Source organism: Tyto alba, unplaced genomic scaffold, assembly GCF_018691265.1.
Source record: "Tyto alba isolate M040663 unplaced genomic scaffold, T.alba_DEE_v4.0 Super-Scaffold_17, whole genome shotgun sequence".
Taxonomy (NCBI): Eukaryota; Metazoa; Chordata; class Aves; order Strigiformes; family Tytonidae; genus Tyto; species Tyto alba.
Genome location: NW_024881279.1, coordinates 22,269,107 through 22,288,604, shown reverse-complemented (window position 1 = coordinate 22,288,604; position 19,498 = coordinate 22,269,107). Strand labels below are relative to the sequence as shown.

The following is a 19,498-nucleotide window of genomic DNA, read 5'->3' as shown; positions in this document are numbered from 1 at the left end:
GAAGAAAAAAAAAAAACACACCAAAAACACCAAGATGCCAGTCACCTCTACTATCATAGCCAAGACCACTTTATCAAGTTGCTCATAGACAAAGAGAAACTTATTTATTCAGCAGTCTGAAATAAAACTGCTCCAATAGCTCCCCCACACTCAGGCCTTCACTATGTTACCCAGCAAGGAGGGCAGGGGCAGGTTCCCAAACCAGATACTCTGAGTGCCCCCGGGAACAGCCTACCATCCTTCAGAGTACAGAGCCAAGACCCCTACCTTTACCACTTAACTGGGATGATTAAGTACCAATGACATAACTTTTCACAGAAGGAAGTCACTGCATACCCCTCCACCTTTCTCCTTGCAGGTTAGGGTGAAAAACATGTTTGTGTGCTACACATTAATTGCAACATAACATCTAGCCCATGCAAGCTGCTGACAACGTCGCCTACCAGATGCCTCAGGAGGAAGACGCTGTGTATGACAAGCTGTTTCCTAGAAGGACTGTTTCTAGTCTACCCCAATTACTCTATCAGTAGAAAGTACACTTTTCTTTTGTAGCTGTGTTCTAGTTATCCACTTACAGATTTTAAATTCAAATAGCTTGCTCCAATAGCATCCCCTTTTAAAGGGTGGCACAATTTAGGAAATACTCTAAGAAATTTACACTACAAATACTAAATTGCTGCTTTAGAAGGGATGCAAGCTTCATGCTGAATACCTTATGTAATAAGTCTTGTTATTAACTTTAAGTTACATAACCCAACAGCTTTTCCTACTAGCAACACATTTATTCTTTGATAAGGCTAATCAAGGAGTTACTAGAGCTGAAGTAGACCCAAAGCCTGTGACAAGACAGTTCTAATCTGACTGAAAACAAGACTTCCACCCTAAAAGATTCAAGTTGCCTTTGTAGAATCTATATTCGAGATGGAAATGCTGCTTCTAATTATCAGCTCTCACTTCTTAAGTTGAAGTCTGATTTCTGACAAGACATCCCTGTTATCTCCAAGGGATGTATTCTGAATTTCTATGAAATCACCAATAAGAATGCCTTTTGCTAACTAATTCCTTCATGAAATGAACACTAAAGGAACTCACGACAAGACTGTTTTCTCATTGGTGAGATCTGTATGTATCTTGTGCTATATGCCCGAGAGTTTGTACATTCATATGAACTCTTCTGCAATGAGTGAAAAACGATCAGCAATAAAGACACCTAACCTCAGGGAGCATACTTTAAGAGGGAGATGGAGCAACAGAAGGGGTTAAGTAGCACAAAATGGCCACACTGATCCCATGGCTTACTCCAGTTAAGCCATGAGGATGCAGTTTGAAGGAGGCAAGAAAAAGGAGTTCAAGTCAGAAAACAGAGGGAGATGGAGATGTTAAAAGCATACTGCAACTGTATTTGGGTTGCAAAGTTGATGTTAAGATATGTTTTGGGGGTGATTAAAGCTGACAGCCATTAATAGGCAGTCCACTGGTATCCTTAACTAGCCTTTTAAATTCTTGCCCCATCTTTTTCCAACTGTCCTAATTCCAGTCTATCTTTCAGTATTTTCAAACATACTACACCCCACTACCTACAGTCATTTTAGACTCTGAAACAAATGAAAGATACCATGCCACATTACACATTCTCCGACTAAATTATTTTAACCAGTTATATACCAACTTAATCAAAACATAATAGACATCAGTACTTAGTACTAAGTGGTTCAAACAGTAGCCAGTACTTGACTGAAAGCATTTGTAAGGAAAGCTGCATCGATCTGACAATCATTTTCCCTTTACTGACACCATTTTTTCAGTCCTTTCAACTCAGTGAAAATTTTCAGCTTCGTGCTCTAGCAGATTCACTTCTGTCAAAAGACAAATTGAGATACTGTTTTGCCTTTCTATCTGTTTCTACAAACGCAGAAGACTTTAGCTGGACATAGAAGGTAGGAGCTTTTACAAGTTCAGTAAAAGGGAGATAGTTATGATGTCCAAGGAAAGGGTACCACGAGTCATCTATCTGAATCAAAAAGCATCCAGGAACATCACATGTAGTTGGAGAGAAGAATTACAGGCAACAGGATAGCCTCATAGAGCTGAGCCATGATGTGGAGGATATTGTAATTAAATATGTGATAACTGCAACATTTAATTGTAGAGACAGTGTGAAGCTACAAAATAGAATGGTCAAGACATGGTTCATGCACAGAAGAGAACCAAAATATTCCTCAATAGCCATGGCTAAATCTACGAACTGTAGATCTACAGTTTTAATAGCCAGGAGGAAAAAAAAAAAAAAAAAATCAATACAATTCAAGCCTGGGTCTTCAAGATGTTTAAAGCCTTCTGTTTACATTAAATATGAATACTGCTTTACCAGGCAAAGGATATATGCCAGTGCCCCACAAGCTGACAGTTCACAGCGACCAAGATGTTTTTAGTTAAAAAAAAAATAGCACAAGCTAGTTAAGTTTTAAAGCATGCTTTAGTAGTTCATGTCATTGAAAGTTGTTTAAAAATAACCAGTACAGAGTTCTAATGCTCCCTTGGAAAAGGGACTTAAGATGAAAAAGAATCAAAGCAGCTTTACCATTTTTTAAAAGCCACAGCTGTTCCCCTTTGTATTTTACTTGGTGTGCATTTTGAACATTGAAGTCTTCCATTGTCATATACTAGGTTTAATTTTTTTTTTTTTTCAAACTGTTCAGACTCAGAGGTGAGGTGGCAAGACTACATACTTAGTGTAGCAAGACTTATCTTACTGGCAAAGTTGAACAGTCTCCCTATGGTCACCAGGAAATTGGATGTCCAGAGCATCCTGTGCTCATGAATTGGCTTCAAGCTAGATGGAAAGTCACAAGACTGAAGTAGTGACCACAGAAACGATTCATAGCAGGAATGCAGCAGGTTTTACATTCTAAATCCAAATCAGTAATTCATTTCAGTAGAGTAAAATTAAATGAGCATTGGAGGTACCTTTTGAAATAGTTAGTGCTGGGGACCACTGTGATCGTAGAATATCAAGACAAATGCTGCCATTACTGTTAATATTTGGATGATAGATTCTTGTTGTAAATGCAACCTGCAGAAGAAGGAAAATTTCAGTGTAGGCTCACGAATTTACATTACACCACATGGTAATGAATAGATTTATGGTCCAAGCCACTCACCTTAGGTGGTTTGAAGGGATAATCTGTTGGGAAGTGAATTGTCAAGAAAAATACTCCACCTTGATAGGGACTGTCATTCTGTTAATGAAAAAGAATCATTGCAGTTTGAGGAGTTAAGAAGTCTAGTCATAAAAAGCTATGAACATCAATTCTCTCATACTTACTGGTCCCATTATTGTAGCTTGCCAATGGAACACTGAAAAAGAGAAAGATTTACTTCAGTTTGGAGAAGCTCAAGTAATTAACTACTTTCTTCCAGACAAAGCAGCACAGAAAAGTCTGTTTTAAAAACAAAGCCTTCTGAAAAGCTGCAGGGAAGCCAGCCAGAGAATTAAAGAGACAGAGCAAAGTACTCAACACTCCACATGCACTCGGTCCACACTCTAGCACTGCTGTGGTACTACACACGTGCCCTGGAAAAAATCCCATTACAATAGAAATCTGGAAAGCTATAGTCAACTTTTCAGACCCAACAAATCTGTGAGTTCTACTTTGCGGTTTCCAATGAAGCACCTGAATTAAAGCCCAGTTTCTAATGACTGCCCTCTTAAAGTGAGCTACAGCAAACGTACACTATGAACTCATACCTTTCTTAGGTAGGATGTCTCCTACACAGGGGGATTTGACTCCTTAGTCAAATAGAGAGTAAGCCCAAGCTTTGTATATACCATATGTAAAGAGGTAACCTAAGCCAGTGGTATCTTGACTGAATGTTTAAGCTTAGCCTCCACAGGGGCCTCAAGATTTCATTAATGTAGCAGAAAGCAATAAAAGTCTTAAGAGAATGCAAGAATGACAGTCCTCTCAGGGTGTGCTAATACACACTTCTACGTTAAATGTACAGAAATTGTCTCATTTGCATGCATCTGTCCAAGAGAACATTTTAATCTGGTAAAATAGAAGATTCAGGAAGAATGTCTTTATGCTGCAGAAAATAAGGGAAACAAAGCTGTTAAACTGTATGGGACATTAGGAAGTTCTCAGGGCTCCTGCATTCCACAAAGGCTCTAATGCTAAAGAGCACCAGCTTAGCAAGTTATTTGTGGAATAGTACCATGGTAAGTTTTCCTCTGCATGAACATCAGCTACACTGCATCTTCAGAACCAGGGAGCTGTACAGAAGACTTGAGTCATTGCAAGGTAAGTCTTTAAGACACAAAAGTTGAAGCCACCTGCAGCTGTGCACTTAACTTGCAACTGGTGTCTAAAGCTTTCAAAACTACCTGGGCCCAGAGTGGCACTACTTGTTCTAATGAGCAGTTTTTAAATTACATGTGGAACAGGCATTACAGCTGTGAATGATCTCATACAAGGAAGAGGAAAAAAAGCAGAGTGGGAACAGCCTTGCCAAGGCAAGGGGAAAATAGCATTTGGTTAGAGCAGCAGGTTTGTTACAAAGGGTATTGCAGCTGGTAATACCAGCTAGCCCTTCGAGAAACTGCATTCAGTGTAGGATCAGGAAAACAAGAGTGGCTCAGGTACATCTGTAGTGTTTGCCCATTTTAAAAGGGTTCAGACAGCTTCACATGAAGCCCCTATCACCTGTAACGGAACAGTGAGAAACCTAGAACAAGAGGACAAAGGTGCAGCAGAAACCCAGCAGTGAAGATTGTGGCTAATCACAGAAAAACCACTAAGAATTTCACAGGCATCAGTAGATGCTGATAAGATTCACTGTGACTGCACAGAAGTACAGAGTACACTGGACCTTAACCTGCATACCTCTGCACACTGAAAAGAGAACCTAATATAACCAACTATTGTCTTAAACCCAAAATGAAACCAGAAACAAAAATGCTTTCACAGTGAATCTTAACATTTCACAAGCTAGAAGGGTGGTATGGTATTTTGATTCTGTTTTTTTCCTGCAACTCCCACCCCAGGCTCAATGAAAGTGCTTGTTTAACCTAAGCTTTAGATTCTCACGACATCCAGGACAAATCTGATTAACTAGAAGATGTATTTGTCATACAGAGCTTATTTCAATTGATTCTTTACTTTGAAATCAGCCATTCACAAAGTTATTTACCAGTTAAGGAGGTTGCTGACTTTCAGTACCTAAGCCCAGGTACATGTCTGAAAGTGAACTAAGCCACTGCACAGCACTCTGGAAGTATCCTAATGTAATCCAGTCCCAGGCATATTTCCAAAACAAAGGCCAGAGGTGGGTGGCAGAGGGCTAAAACTACATTACCAAGAGAAGGAAAATCCTGTCCCTACAGTTAACAAGGCAGGAACAGCACTTCTCTTTCCAGAGTTTATGAACTACAGGAACAAGAAGCTTTTAACTAGGGACAGTTTACATTGGCTGGACTAGCCACAAGATACCTACCACCTTGCAAGCACAGCATGTCCTGAACTCTGAGAAATGTCATTCTGACAAGGCAACTGAGATAGACCTAGAGCACAGGGATCTCAGAGAAGGCACCTTTCTGTTACTGCCAATGCTATCCACTTACATACACCCAAATTGTTGCTCTCAATAGTGAAAGTCTTTCATTAAAGTTCTTTCAGATAGCTGGCATGAGGAGAATAATTTAATATTACTTTAAGGCTTTCTGCATTCAGTAGTAACTTTCCATTATAAGCATTCACCAACTTAGGTTACCATCTCCTCCACCAGACAATCTCCATCACCTTTGACAGTCTTTGGAAACTACTAGTTTATCATGGCACAAATCACACTTGCTAATTTAAGAAAAGAAAAGCCTCAGACTGGCTCTACATCTTAGTAGTTTCTCTTGCACGAAACTACAAGATTTTCTGAAATACTATTTTGAAAGAAGAAATAACCTGTGGGGTAACTACAAGCAGCTTGACACTGCTGCTAAAAACCCTCAAAACCAAATGCAGCTTCCACTTGTTCGAAAGCATTGCTGAAAAGTAACATCTCCACTAATTTCAGTATTTTCATTCTCTGGTTTCAAGTGTTTTTGGTTTTTTTTTTTTGTTTTGTTTTTTTTTTGTTTGTTTGTTTTTGGGGTTTTTTTAATCTAGTCCTAGATTTCTACAGGAATGTGTAAATTCTTATATATTTCAGCACTTCTGAATAGTTCAGAAATAATTCAGCATGGCTGAAGAACAGCTCCCAGAAATTAGGTGTCTTCATATATTTTTCATTTTAAAAAGGATACTCAAGCTTAGAGCTCTTAGTGCACAGATTAAGGGTTTCCTACTTAAATATCCCCTACTCTCATGAACTTGGATGCTTTGTTGAACCTGCACAGCAAGTTCAATGCATGTTGTTTAATGGACATCCCAGTCAAAGCTTCCAATTGTTCTTTTGGGGCCTTTTCTACAAAGTTGATCTGCTACAAGAACATAAACTCACTCCCTCATCTCAGGCATTTCATGCATTAAATGTCAATACATTTAATGCATAATGCAAGAACCTGAATTGTCCCCAGGGCCCATGGTAAAGTTATAAAGCAAAAGGTGAATTTGCAAGTGTTCTTGGCTCATTGCAAACATCCTACTGATCTTGCTCACCTAAGCTATGACCAAGAGTCTAATGCTGCTATAAAAAAAGTAGTTCACCAGAAAGTATAAAATCCTAGTTAATATGGTATGGAGGAAGGCTGTACAGCTTGCAAAACCACTGCAGTTTAAAGGCCTCTCACAGAAAACCACTATAAAGTACTGAGAAACAATTAAGTTGCCTTATTCACAGCTAATCAAAGCAGACTGGGGAACATTACCTATAACTAAGATAATGGTGTTTATACATATGCTTCTCAAAGTCAAGTCACATAATGTATCTTGCCTTCCTCTCTGGGCAAAAATACATGCACAAGATGACAGTAGATCTTCTTACTATAAAACAATGTTGGACAAAAAAAAATCAGGGTAGGGCTTTAAAGAATAACTGGGGGTTCTTTTCTGCTTTAACACAGCTCCTCACACTTCAAAAGGACAGAAAACCAACTGCAAATCACACACCAGGTAAACAATCTTGCACAGGAAAGACAACCAGCTGACATGTAGGCCAAAAAGATTGTCCTATGCTGTCCCTTATATGGAACCAACAGGGCCAACTGATTTGAGCAGTTTTCAAACAGAACAGTACAGTGTGATTTAAGGACATTCCACCTGCACTTCCTATCTCATACCTAAGCAGCCATGTCCAAATCAAGCGACAAGTTAGCCATGACAGCAGGATTTTAGACATCCTGATTTTGCTTATTGAGAGTGCCACAAGTAGTATTCTAAGTTGAATGGAATCCTGCCCAAAAATCAAGAGCCAACCTGTTTTTCAGTTCTTATACTCTGGCTTGCCCTACATATAATAGCATAAAACAGATTAAAGAACAAGCAATGTTTCTAGTGTTCCTATAACTCATTTGACCACAGTAAGTACTAAACACTTTTTAAAATTCTAACATTACTTGATGATTCAAGCTCTTAATTTACCAACTAGTTTTCCTTCCATTCACATTTTAACCTCTTATCCCCAAGGAATATATGTAACCCTCCTTTGAAAAAAAAAAAAATTGTGGTGTTAACTTCTGTGTAAAATACAGTTAACCCTAACCTTGTTGTACTATCATCTAGTATTAGAAACAGAACGTTTTACTTCTACAGCACTGTGTAACTATCCCATATACAGTTTAGATATTGAAAATGTTCAGAAAGCTGTAAGCAGCTGTTTGCTGGTTTGGCCACAGAGCTACTGAAGTTTACTAACTTCATGCCCTATGAGAATGCCAAAACAGTTAATTCAAAAGATGTAGCTTCAGATGTCCTCAGTGTGCAGAGCTGCCCAATGAATAAAACGTGAGTAACAGATATCCAGCAATACACAAGTATTAAGAGATATAGAAGGGCAACAAATTTAAGATTAGTATGTGAAATAGTATCTAGTACTCTAACCAAAAGAAACAGAAGGGTTCGCCTTGCTAAGGAACTGGATATCCTGTTTTAGAACAAAAAGGAAAAAGTTAGAGACTGCAGGTGTTTGCTGGTAGTAGCATACTTACTGTCATCACCAACAGGCCCTGCTGAACACTGTGCTGGAGGATCACGTGCCAGATCGTTCAACTCCTAAAAAAAACAGGAACAGGTTTTTTTCATTTAATTTCAAAACCAATCATGTTACTGCTAAAAAAACCTGCTAGTGGCACTTTGGCTATCATTCTTGCTCTTGAACATAATGCTCACATTATTGAGTTTTCTGAAACCACAAGAATAGCAACACTACAAAACTAATAGCCAGGACCCCAGAAAGCAAAGTTGCATCTTAAATCCAGGTAACACATTTGGCATATGCATCAGTTACCTTTCTAGGTTTCCACACAGTATTAAGCCACAGCAATCCTCATCAAGTCATAGAGTCTATCAGGTTTGCCTTCATTGATAATACAACTTAAGATATCCCAAGCACTACCAGGGTATTATATATTCCACTATCTCCAGGTCACAGAAAGATAAGATGGCCTCAATCCAATGACTCTCAGTATCACTCTCATCTTATCCTCTGTATTGCAACAGCTCCCAGGTTGCTCCAGCTATAGAATCTAGTTTATCATCACCTCCAGCCCCTACCTTGTTGCAATGTACAAAACTTCAATAACCTGTGGTTGTTTCATCTCTAGATGTGCGCATCAGTGAATATAGGTAGTTAAATGGACCAAGGCACAAGGTCTCCTGTACCTACAGAACTGCTAGCACATGAATGAAGATACTCACTTTTCAAGTAGCCTTGTCAGTCAAATTTTCCTCTGAAGAACCATATGAGTATCAATTGCTCCAGCTGAACGGGTTGAGTAATTCACAACACTTCTAAACTATACCAAGTTTCAATTTGAAGCAAAATTTCAGGCCGCATCAGAAAGAGTCCACACACTGTCACCAGTAACTCACATCAGCAATTTGCTCAGAAGGTGGTCGTTTAGTGGGAAGCACAAATAGAGTAAAATTTTAGTCAAACTCTGCTCTATTTCTGGCTCAGTCACTGACTGGCTTTGCATGATGGGCCCAAATATACTAACTTTCTTCTTTGCTAGCTTAGTCTAGAAAGCTAAACAAACACCAGACAACCTTTATAAGCACTACTAAATCTAGCAGTCAGGAAACACTCCCATACTGTTCCTGGCCCGCTGCAGTTCAGCTTTTCACCTCACAGCCTGCAAGGGCAAGTCCACAGTTGAGTCTCAGATACCACATTCATCTGAAGTTTTTGATAGACAAAACATTTAAGAACAGTGATCAAGACAAGCCCACTACAGGAATGGGAAAAGCTTGCCACTTAATGGCTTTTTGTTATTTACAGGCAGTATTTAAGCTCTTGAATAGATGATCTCTGGAGTTCCAGCTTCTACTTCCATGAATTGGGAGGCCATCACTAACCAAATCACCTTCTGTTGCAACACAGGAGTGCTGCCTTACATCAAGGTAAAGCAGTATGCAGTCCCCTGAAAGTCTGACAGTGGAGATAAAAAGCCTCACATCCCCTGACTACTGTAAAGCATACACAAGATTGGTTTTGCTCTCAGCAGCTCCCAACTTCTAAAGCACCCAGCTGAAAGCCTCCTGATACTTTGCTAGTGGTCCTAGTGAGCTCCTTACAGTGCTGACCCAAGCAAACCTTGCTCCCACACTTGGTAGTTCGGCTTGAGGATGCAGCACCTGCTGAATAGCCTACATCATCCTGAAAGTGGAAAGCATCTCTAGATGTCCTCTGAAGGAAGAAATCCCTTCAGAGTTGTCAGTTATGCACGTCAATTCTGAGTAGTCAACTTTATCCAAGTGAGGATTCCCTCCTCACCTCCTGGTTGCAAGCATCAGCTAGCATGAAGATCAGTAATATGCTCTCACTCCCCACCAGCATACTTCGCACCACACGCTGTACACCTCTCTGCTTTAACTCCAGAACATCCAATATGTCCAGCACAACAGAATACAGCTCTACCCTAGAGACGTGCATGTCCTATCAAAGTTTTCAGATAGTGACAGTCTGAAAATCACAGAGTAGCAGACTGCACTGTGCTCTGCTTCAGCATCAGGAAGCCAAGCGACAGCCCGTGTCAACAGTGCAGCAAAGGAAACCACTTACACACAACTCCACTGGCACCTGGAGGCCACACATCTCCTTTGTGGTCAGTCTAGTCATGGCTACAAAGAATGAAGATGCACAAATTCAGAAGTACAGGCATGAAAACTTAAAAACAGGAATGAACCTGTGCTTTCTAAAGGTGTACACAGCATGATCCATTTCTAAATGCTATTGGACTCTAGTCTTCTGGAAGAGACAACACTACAGTACTCAAAACCCCAAAATGCATCTATTAAGAAAAAAAACACCACACATCTAAACCTCTCTCCCTTACCACTTCTCATCCCCTTCACTCCTATTTTATGCATGAATACAATGCAGCAACACTAGACTCACTAGAAGTACAGCCGTAAGAAACCATGCTTTCCATGTAAGACCACAACTTACTGTGGATTATATTTTAAAACCTAGCATGGACCTTCCCTACACTAAAGGGGAAATAATTACAAACGCAGGCTGCAGCTTGAGCACATATTCTACCAGCTAGTAAAATCCACAGCTCCAAAGCTGCCCCACCATTAACCCTATGCCCTGCTGCTCAAAAGCATCACTTCAAACTGCATGAAACAACACACCTTCAGTGACACCACAAGGTAAGTCTCAAAACAGCCGCAGAGGCAGCAATGAAGTTTAGTTAGTACTAGCCCTGTTTCTCTTCAATCTTCAGTTCCAGTTAGAAGGAATACTTTCATTTTCTGAATCCATGTATAGTACCTCACTGGAAAGAGATGACTTCACGAACACTCATACCACTTGTCTTAGTGATGCAACTCTCACCTAAGGCAGCATTTTAGGTTCTACTCTATAAATTCACAGACTGAAACATCACAGAATAAAAGGCCCTTGTAAAAAGCAAATGCATAAGCTCCTTCCGCTTGGAAAAGTTTAGCAATAACTCTCAATTCAAGCCCCTGCAATAAAACCCTCCCAGCTTTTGTAGAACAACAGCTCAGTTAACAATGAGGAAATTTAACCTCCACAAGAAACCTCTGGAGCACAGTCACTAGCTGCAGCAGACCACCAGTTGCCTCTACACACCAGAGAGGCTGACACATTACCAGATTTCCTGGCAGGGCACAGATGATCATTTCAACATGCCATTCTCTTCAAGCTGCTGACATGCTAGTAAGACTCCCACTACTCATTTGTCAGACCTGCAGAGCCAAGTTTAAAAACACAAATGGTAGCTACATACGGCTGCGTTCGTCCAGGTACAGAGAGGAGAATCCACTGCTGCAGCACCGTGCCAAGCCCTCGCATCTGTCTAAGAGGTTATTTTGCCTTTTGAAAACGCCTGTGCAGTTGCCAAGGTGCAGGTAGCATAACACCAGACCTAGTGAGGTCTCCCTTACCCTTGCTAAGGGAGACTGAGAACCAGCTGGTTTGTAACTCAGAACAAATGACTCAAGTTCACATAAAACTGGAACTCATAATACATAAAAGATTCAATTACAGTTTGGTATCATCTACAAACCAGCCATTACTGCACATATTGGATCCTAAGCTTCAATGCCTGCTTTATTTCCCTGTGATCTGGGAAGGCTTGCTGGTCAGCTATCAGGTCTGATCTTGACAACACTGATTTTAAACCAAAACCCACAGAAAACTGTAGCTGGTTGCCATTCAAGACAGTTTCTGATCCTTAAGCACATGCAGAAAGTTTTGCTTTAGGAACTTGAAAGTGAAGATACAAGCAGCCTTTAGATTAAGTTTCAGTTTGAGTTATTCAGCTCCCAGAAGGCTACCTCACCATGAACTGCCTTCAGCTGGAAAGCCAACTTACAGAACTTAAAAGTTCCTGCCACCTCCCCTAGAGCAAAATACCTTTGAGGTTGGGCCCACTGCTGTGGATCATACCATTAACTTGACCCATCTTACAGTTAAAAGTATTAATTAGTTCCTCAGCAAAAATGAGGAAGTGGAAGCACAGCACAAAGCAAAGCAAGGTTCAAGGTATCTTGCCCAAAGGCCAAGTTGAAAGAAGTTACTAGCATTACGTCCATGAACTAGATACCCTAAAAGCTATAAAACTCACACAAGAAACTGACATTTAAGCTCCCAAAACACTTAACTGTGTTCCTAAGTTCCCAACAAAATAAACCCCTACTCAGCAGTGCCAGGAAAGCATTTTAAGGAACAGGGGGTGTGCTTATGCCCCTAGCTGTGCTTCCCAAGTCACAAAAGGGATCAGCTGCCACTGAGACCTCAGGGCAGAGGAAAGCCAGTGCCACAAGTCTCACCCAGACCCAGCTACCCCCCTCTGCTTAGTACCATTTCCCAGCAGCTAGTACACTGCATTTGAAACACATATTGGTCAAGGAGTTCACAAACTGCCCGATAAGTTTTTAAAGCACCAGACTCGGGTGTTTTAAGTCTTATCTTGAAGTTTAACCCTGCACATGTTTCAAGTTATAATTAGTTTTAATTGTAACCTCCAAAGAAGTTTGTTAAGAAAAGTTCAAATTTACTCCTCTAGACAAGAATTCCCTCCCCAGTCTACCATGTTCCTGCTAAAAACTGCTCCGACCAGAAGACCGGTTTTAAGAATTAAGTTAATGCTAACACAGCCTTCAGTAAGAATAACCAACATAAGTGGCAACATCAAGAAGCCAATCAAGCAAGTAAAAAGCCAGCATCCTTTTGCAGTCAGTTCCAGCAATTTTAATAAACCTCAGTACACAGCAGAGTTCCCCAGATACAGTCCAACACACTAGATGTACACCTTCACACAGTCAAACATTATCCAAAGTCCTTTTAGCTTGGACTCCATGGTCTTTCCTCCGTACTCCATTTTGAGCTGTTTTCAAACTGTTACTTGCTCAGAGATCACATCATTAACTTGATTACAATCCTATTTTTTCTTTAGGTTGCTGCTATAAGCAAAATAAGCTTTTAATCCAACTTTAGCACGTTTATCTGCCTGAAGCCCCTTTCTGTGACAGGCAGGGCTACGCTGGAAAAAAAAAAAAAAAAAAAAATCACAATTATCTAACCAATAATGAACTTTCAGCCACTTAACTATTAATTGTTTCAACAGAGCAGTGCCAAGCAGTATGGAATCAGGGCTCAAGTCAAACCAACAACACTCTGCCTTCCCTTGGCAGCAAGACCACAGGTCAGATGAGCAGCCACCAGCCACCTGAGCAGCTCCAACGCAGACATCAGGCTGGGCAAGAGCCTGCTGCTGCTTCTTCCCTGAGCCAGCAGGTTCTACCTTTACCTGTAGCTGAAGGGGCTGTGTAGGGCAAGGCATAAAACCCTACATCCACCACACGTTTTACCCAACTCTGCTGTCTACTTGCCAAGCAGTATCTCTGCACAAGGTAGCACCCACACGTGCACACCAGGGTCAGATCACTGACTCCCTACAGCATCCACAGGTGCTCTCCTGGTCTATAGGACTTTTGGCAGATATTCTGGAATCACATTCTCAGACTACTAGCCCTATTAACAAAGCATTTTAATGTTCAGAAAGATTTTTAATCCTTTTGCTTTGACAGAATCTGCTTTTTCAATGCTTGAAATGGCCCAGATCCACTGACTTTGTCTTCTTACAGGACTCTGCAAAAGTGCGTAGCATGAAAAGAGTCAAGCTGCATGAAATACAGGAATAACCAAGGTACATGTTATAAACAAGCTCTGATATAACTGTCACTTTTTTCTTTTAAAGCCTGAACAGCAAGACGACCAAAGTAATGTATAACTTCCTCCTGGTGTGGAATCCAAGTATCAAAAGCCTAGCTAGCTAACAGAAGCTTAATCGGTATTTTCTGTACTAGCAACACACAAGATATTTAACACAGATGGGCTGCGCTGGCAGCTCCACGAACACAGCAAGAGGCCGTAACGGAAGAAACAAGTTGTTCCCACTGGCTGCTGCAAAGCCGAACTGGTAGTGCAGAAATAACAAAGTTTGCTCAACACAGGTAGCATGCGTACAACTCGGTGAACACTAACATGGTTCAACTAACCGATCGATCTACCGCACCCCGTCTGCAGGCAGTGTTCATTTTGGCAGACGCGATACTTAAGCATCTCAGGAGGTCAAGCAGCTCTGGACTACAGGCAAGCCCATTGTCTTCCACAGCTGAACAGGGACATCATTTTGAAATACACAGTTTAGTTCTGCATAGCATTACCCGTTTTTTGGTGCCTCTACATAATAAGCCAGCATTCCTCTTCTATAAGCAAATGTTTTACTTCAGCAGAGCTGAAGCACAGCTTCCGATTTCTCCTTCTCCCCAAGCTAAGGGGTTGATCAAGCAGTTCATATGAGGGAACCCATAAAAGGTTAGTTTCTTGTCTTTTACTTGCTCTCCCATTCAAAGAACTGAAAAGGGTACCCTAGTTATTCAGTTATAGGCAACACATTCCCCTAAAGATAAGCAACACAGATGGGGACGTGGCTGAATCCAAAGTGCTTTGGCTTAAACCTTAAAATGGAAGCTACTCATTGTGGCCCTCCAGTATCACTCCCATCCTACCCCTGGATAGCTTCACATTGTATTTCTTCTAAAAATATATCCTTGATAAAGATCATTGTTATATATATAAAAATAACAGTGAAATTGCTACACTTCATTGTTATCCCCACACTTCACAGGGACCCTGGCTGGCATCACTGGTTACATCCCCAAACATTTCTCATTAGAAAAGAGTTCCAAGTTTTAGATCCGAGAGCTAGCGAGCACCTAAGCAAGAACTAGGAACACCACTGCCTGAAAGACTGCAGTGAATAATACAAGCAGCAATCTGATAGCAGGTCTCAAGTCTGAGCTCTTTCAGAGCACCTGCTTCAAGAACAGCTGCTGCTGTTTCATGCAGATACATTACCCCGGCTTGAGTCTCTGGACAACCCCAAGAGTAGCCGTGCCACCAGAGACATGCTGGACAGACCGTGAAGGTTCTTGCACTACCTCACGCACCAGCAACAGCTCTACCTACCCAGCTGCAAAAAACTTCTTCTTCTGCCCCTCTTCCAGCCCAGAAGAGTTCAACAGGCAAGAGGCCATTTCAGGTAACACTGTTGACACTGTATCAAAAGTTTACTCTTAGGATTTTCTGCTTGTTTCCAAATTCCCATCCCTGTATTAGCCAAGGACACAAAAATTTTGGCGAAAACTACAGTCTGCGGTTGAGCATAAAACCCAAACTGCCAAGCACAAAAGCCAGTGGCAAGATTGAGACCTGAGCACTGATATAGAGACTCCTAACACCCTCTAAAAATGTCTAAGCGGCAGCTTTCCTTCCCATTGCTTCTTTGTATTCAAGTCGACTGGGATTATTTCTACTTGATCCACATTCTGCAGGCTTTTGTTTTTGCCACTGTTCCTCTCGTTATCCTGACAGAGATGGTCACTACACAGAAGATACCACTGCTTTTCCCAGAAACCAGAACAAAAACAAGAGGACTATACAAGCACTCTCCATGGGATTTAAAATAGCTGGAGTGCAAACAACGAGTGATTATTAAGCGATCAAAGAGTTGTGGTCAACAGCTCCATGTCCAAGTGGGGAGCAGTGATGAGTGGTGTTCCTCAGGGGTCGATATGGGGACTGACACTGTTTAACATCTTTGTTGGAGCCATGGACAGGGGGAATCGATGCACCCTCAGCAAGTTCCCCGCCAACACCAAGCTGTGTGGTGTGGTGACACGCAGAAGGGGCAGGGATGCTATCCCAAGGGACCTGGACAGGCTGGAGAGGGGGCCCAGACAAACCTCATGGAGTTCAGCAAGGCCGAGTGCAAGGTCCTGCCCATGGGTCCGGGCAATCCCCGGCACAAATTCAAGCTGGGCAAAGAGTGGCTTGAGAACAACCCTGCGGAGGAGGACTTGGGGGTGTTGGTGCTTGGAAAACCAACTGTGCACCAGCCATGTGCACTCGCAGCCCAGAACCCACTCATGCCCTGGGCTGCAGCCAGAGCAGGGGGGGCAGCAGGGCCAGGGAGGGGATTGTCCCCCTCTGCTCCGCTCTGGGGAGACCCCCCTGCAGTGCCGGGGCCAGCTCGGGGGCCCCCAACAGCAGAAGGACACGGAGCTGCTCGAGCGGGGCCAGAGGAGGCCCCGAAGATGCTGGGGGGGCTGGAGCAGCTCCCCTGGGAGGCCGGGCTGAGAGAGTTGGGGGGGTTCAGCCTGGAGAAGAGAAGGGGCCGGGGAGACCTTGGAGCGGCCTCCCAGGGCTTAAACGGGGGGACAGGAAAGGTGGGGAGGGACTCTGGGTCAGGGGGTGTAGGGTTAACACAAGGGGTAATAGTTTTAAACTGAAAGAGGGTAAATTTAGGCTAGATTTAAGGAAGAAATTCTTCCCTGTGCAGGGGGTGAGGCGCTGGCCCAGGGTGCCCAGAGCAGCTGTGGCTGCCCCCTCCCTGGAAGGGTTCAAGGCCAGGTTGGACGGGGCTGGGAGCCCCCTGGGCTGGGGGAAGGGGGCCCTGCCCGGGGCAGGGAGGTTGGAGCTAGATGATCTTTAAGGACCCTTGCAAGCCAACCTATTCTATCATTTAGGTAATTAAGCAAGACAACAACTCAAATTAAGAGTGCTCCTCTCTAGTCTGTAGCTTAACTCCCATCTAACTTTTAAAGCATCCGGACTGCAGGAAGAGCTTTATTTCCCTTCACTTACTTTGTTTGTTGAAGAGTTGCCTACAACCCTACCATCTCCCCTCTCCTCAACAGCTACCACTTTTAATCCACTGAAACACTTGCTAATTTGCAGAGCTCAATATATACCACTTGCCTTGGCAATACTATCACTACCTCGCAAGAATTTAAAGACTCTTATAACTTTACACAAACCCCATTATCCTTCAGGATTCTTTATCTTTGAAAAGCAGCACAAAGCATCAGTCCATGAGCACCCAGTATTAACAAAGACTCGACACATTCAGCTTCTCTCCTATTAAAAACCACAGCCTAGAAACAGAAGTGCTCAGAGAGTACTGAACCTCAGCACACATTCAACTACAATAAAGTAGCTTTCCCTGTTTCCCAAGTTACCTGATAGAAGATATACCCTCCCCAGAAAAGCCCTGCACTATCTGTGTGTCCCCCCTGCCCCCAGCAGCCACATTTACCCTGCCTGGCGTTCACTGCCATGTCTCTGAGGTCTATTCCAATGGCAGGCACACGACCTGCTCCCAAGGAGGAAACACTTTCAAAACACCTGCAAGCCCACAAACACACTGTGGAACAGCCTTCAGAGTGTATTGAGTGTCACTAAAGTGACTGACAGAACAATGCAGACAAACGATACTCAGCTGGAGCACAACTTCCTTATGTAATCCGCTACCACACGCTTATCTGGAAATTTCAATACGCTGAAGTTATACTCAAAATCCTTCCCTCTCAAGCTCTACCTATTCAACAAGCGTATGTAAGCCTTCAAGCTCTTTTCCGCTTTCTTCTCCACCTTAGCTTTAATTTAATCAGTATGGCACATGACGCTTCACAAAAACTTCAGGATAACCTACAATCAAAGCAAAAGATGTTAACACATAATCCAAATCTGATACTGCATATACATAACAAAAAAGAGCTAGCAAACTCATCCTAAATATCAGGTAGTGGGTTTGCATCTGGTCCTAGACAAAAATTAGATTTACACAGTAATCGAGAGCAGAAACCCTATGGGAGGAGTGGCTTCTACACCTGAACCATGTACAGAGATTTAAAACTGACAGCTATACATTTTGCAGGGGAAAGGACAGAAATTCCCTGCCTGACTCACCAAGGCAATAAAAGCGTACTTCAATACTTAATTAAAAGATACCATGATGATCAAGCAAAGTAGAGTTTTAAGGCGACAAGGGATTCGGCGGCAGTGTTTTTCTCAGAGGCCAGGACACCGAGTGCGGTGCACCTCCCGTTCCAGGAGAAGGCACCTCGCATGCCTTTCCCTACGAGTCTACTAGATGACTCAGGTTGTAGAACAGCAGTGGCTCCGTGAAAACAACAAATCGCGCTATTTTGACAAGTTGAACGTGACAAGCTGGCTCCGCTTGGCGCTTCCGCATCCCACACCAAGCTCGTCCGTCCACCGGTGCTTGAGGAAGAACCTTTCGCCACGAAGGTCCCAAACGAGCCGTGTCAAAACTTCCAGCGCGGGGCAGCGTTTCGCTCCTCTGGGCTCCTACTCCCAAGCGCAGCGGACCCCCCCCCCCCCCCGCCGCGCTCCCCTCCCGCCCGGTTCCAGGCCCCGAGAGACTCCCGAGGCCTCTTCGGCTGCGACAGCCGGCGGCGGCTGCTGCCCCCCGGCCCGGGCCCCGCCGCCGGCGCCCCCTCGCGGCCCCAGGGCCCGGGCTCCGGGGGCCACGTTGCTGCGGAGGGGCCCGGCCCGCCGAGCCCACCCCCGCCGCGGGTAACGGCACCCGCCCCGAGCCCCGGGGAGGACAAACAAAGCGCCCCGCGGGGACGGGCCGGAGCCCACCCCCCCGCCTCCCGCCGCTCCCGCGGCCCAGCCGAGGGGAGCCGCGGAACTTCCCCCTCCGCTCCGCGCTACCCCGGCCCGGTTCTCGCCTCCTCCCGCGGGCGGGGAAAGGCCGCGGGCGGCAGCCGAGGCGGGCACCGGAGGAGGGGGGGGGGGACACGGACCCCGCGCCGCCGGGGCAGGGCCCGGCCCGGCCGCTCCCTCCCGCCGGGCCCGGGGCGGCGGCGCCGGCCTCCCCGGGTTATGTAAGGCGAGCGTTACCCCGGGGCGGGCGGGCGCGGGGCCCGGCGGGGCCCTGCCCTTACCTTGTGGATTCTCTTCAGCGCCATTGTGTGCGCGAGGCGGCGAGGAGGGGCGGGCGGGGAGGGGGCAGCCCGCGGGGACTATTTTCCGAGGGGGAGGGAGAAGGGGAGGGGGGGGAGGAGGAGCGCGGAGGTGGTGGCGGCGCGGAAGGAGAAGGGGGGGGGAGGGAGGGGAAGGGGGAGGGGAAGGAGAGAGAGAAGGGGGGGGGAAGGGCGGGAAGGGGGCCCCCCCAGAAGGCGGCGGAGGGGGGGGGGGGGGCGGGGGTCTGCGGGCGGGCCGGCCTGGCGCGCTGCTCCCCGGCGGCGCCGCGGGGCTGAGGCTTCGCTGCCGCTGCCGCAGCTCCTACCGCATCCCTCCGCCGCCTCTTTATGCGCTGGCGCCTCCTCGCCGGCCTTCCGCGTATCACTCCGCCGCGGCTCCCCGACCGCTGCGGCCGCCGCCGCTCTCGGTTGGCGGCGTGGAGGGGGCCGGGGCCGCGGCCGGGCGGGGAGCGAAGGGGGAGGGCCGGACGCGCGGGAGGGAGGGAGGGAGGAGCGCGGTGTTGGGGGGGGGGGGGAGG

At 44.7% G+C, this 19,498-nt stretch overlaps 1 protein-coding gene across 2 annotated transcripts in view; it reads right to left on the bottom strand.

Moving 5' to 3' along the window:
• Positions 1–19,401, bottom strand: part of UBE2D2 (ubiquitin conjugating enzyme E2 D2) — a 31,353-nt gene extending 11,952 nt beyond the window's left edge. Inside the window, exons 1-5 of one of the 2 annotated variants that reach the window (XM_032988465.2) lie at positions 19,286–19,401; positions 8,138–8,201; positions 3,326–3,357; positions 3,162–3,239; positions 2,968–3,073 (exon numbers count right to left, since the gene is read on the bottom strand). In XM_032988465.2, the coding sequence (XP_032844356.1) occupies positions 2,968–3,073; positions 3,162–3,239; positions 3,326–3,357; position 8,138 (217 nt within the window). In that variant the 5' untranslated portion in view covers positions 8,139–8,201; positions 19,286–19,401. The other variant, XM_032988466.2, reaches the window with a different exon arrangement.
• Positions 19,402–19,498: the final 97 nt, after the last annotated feature.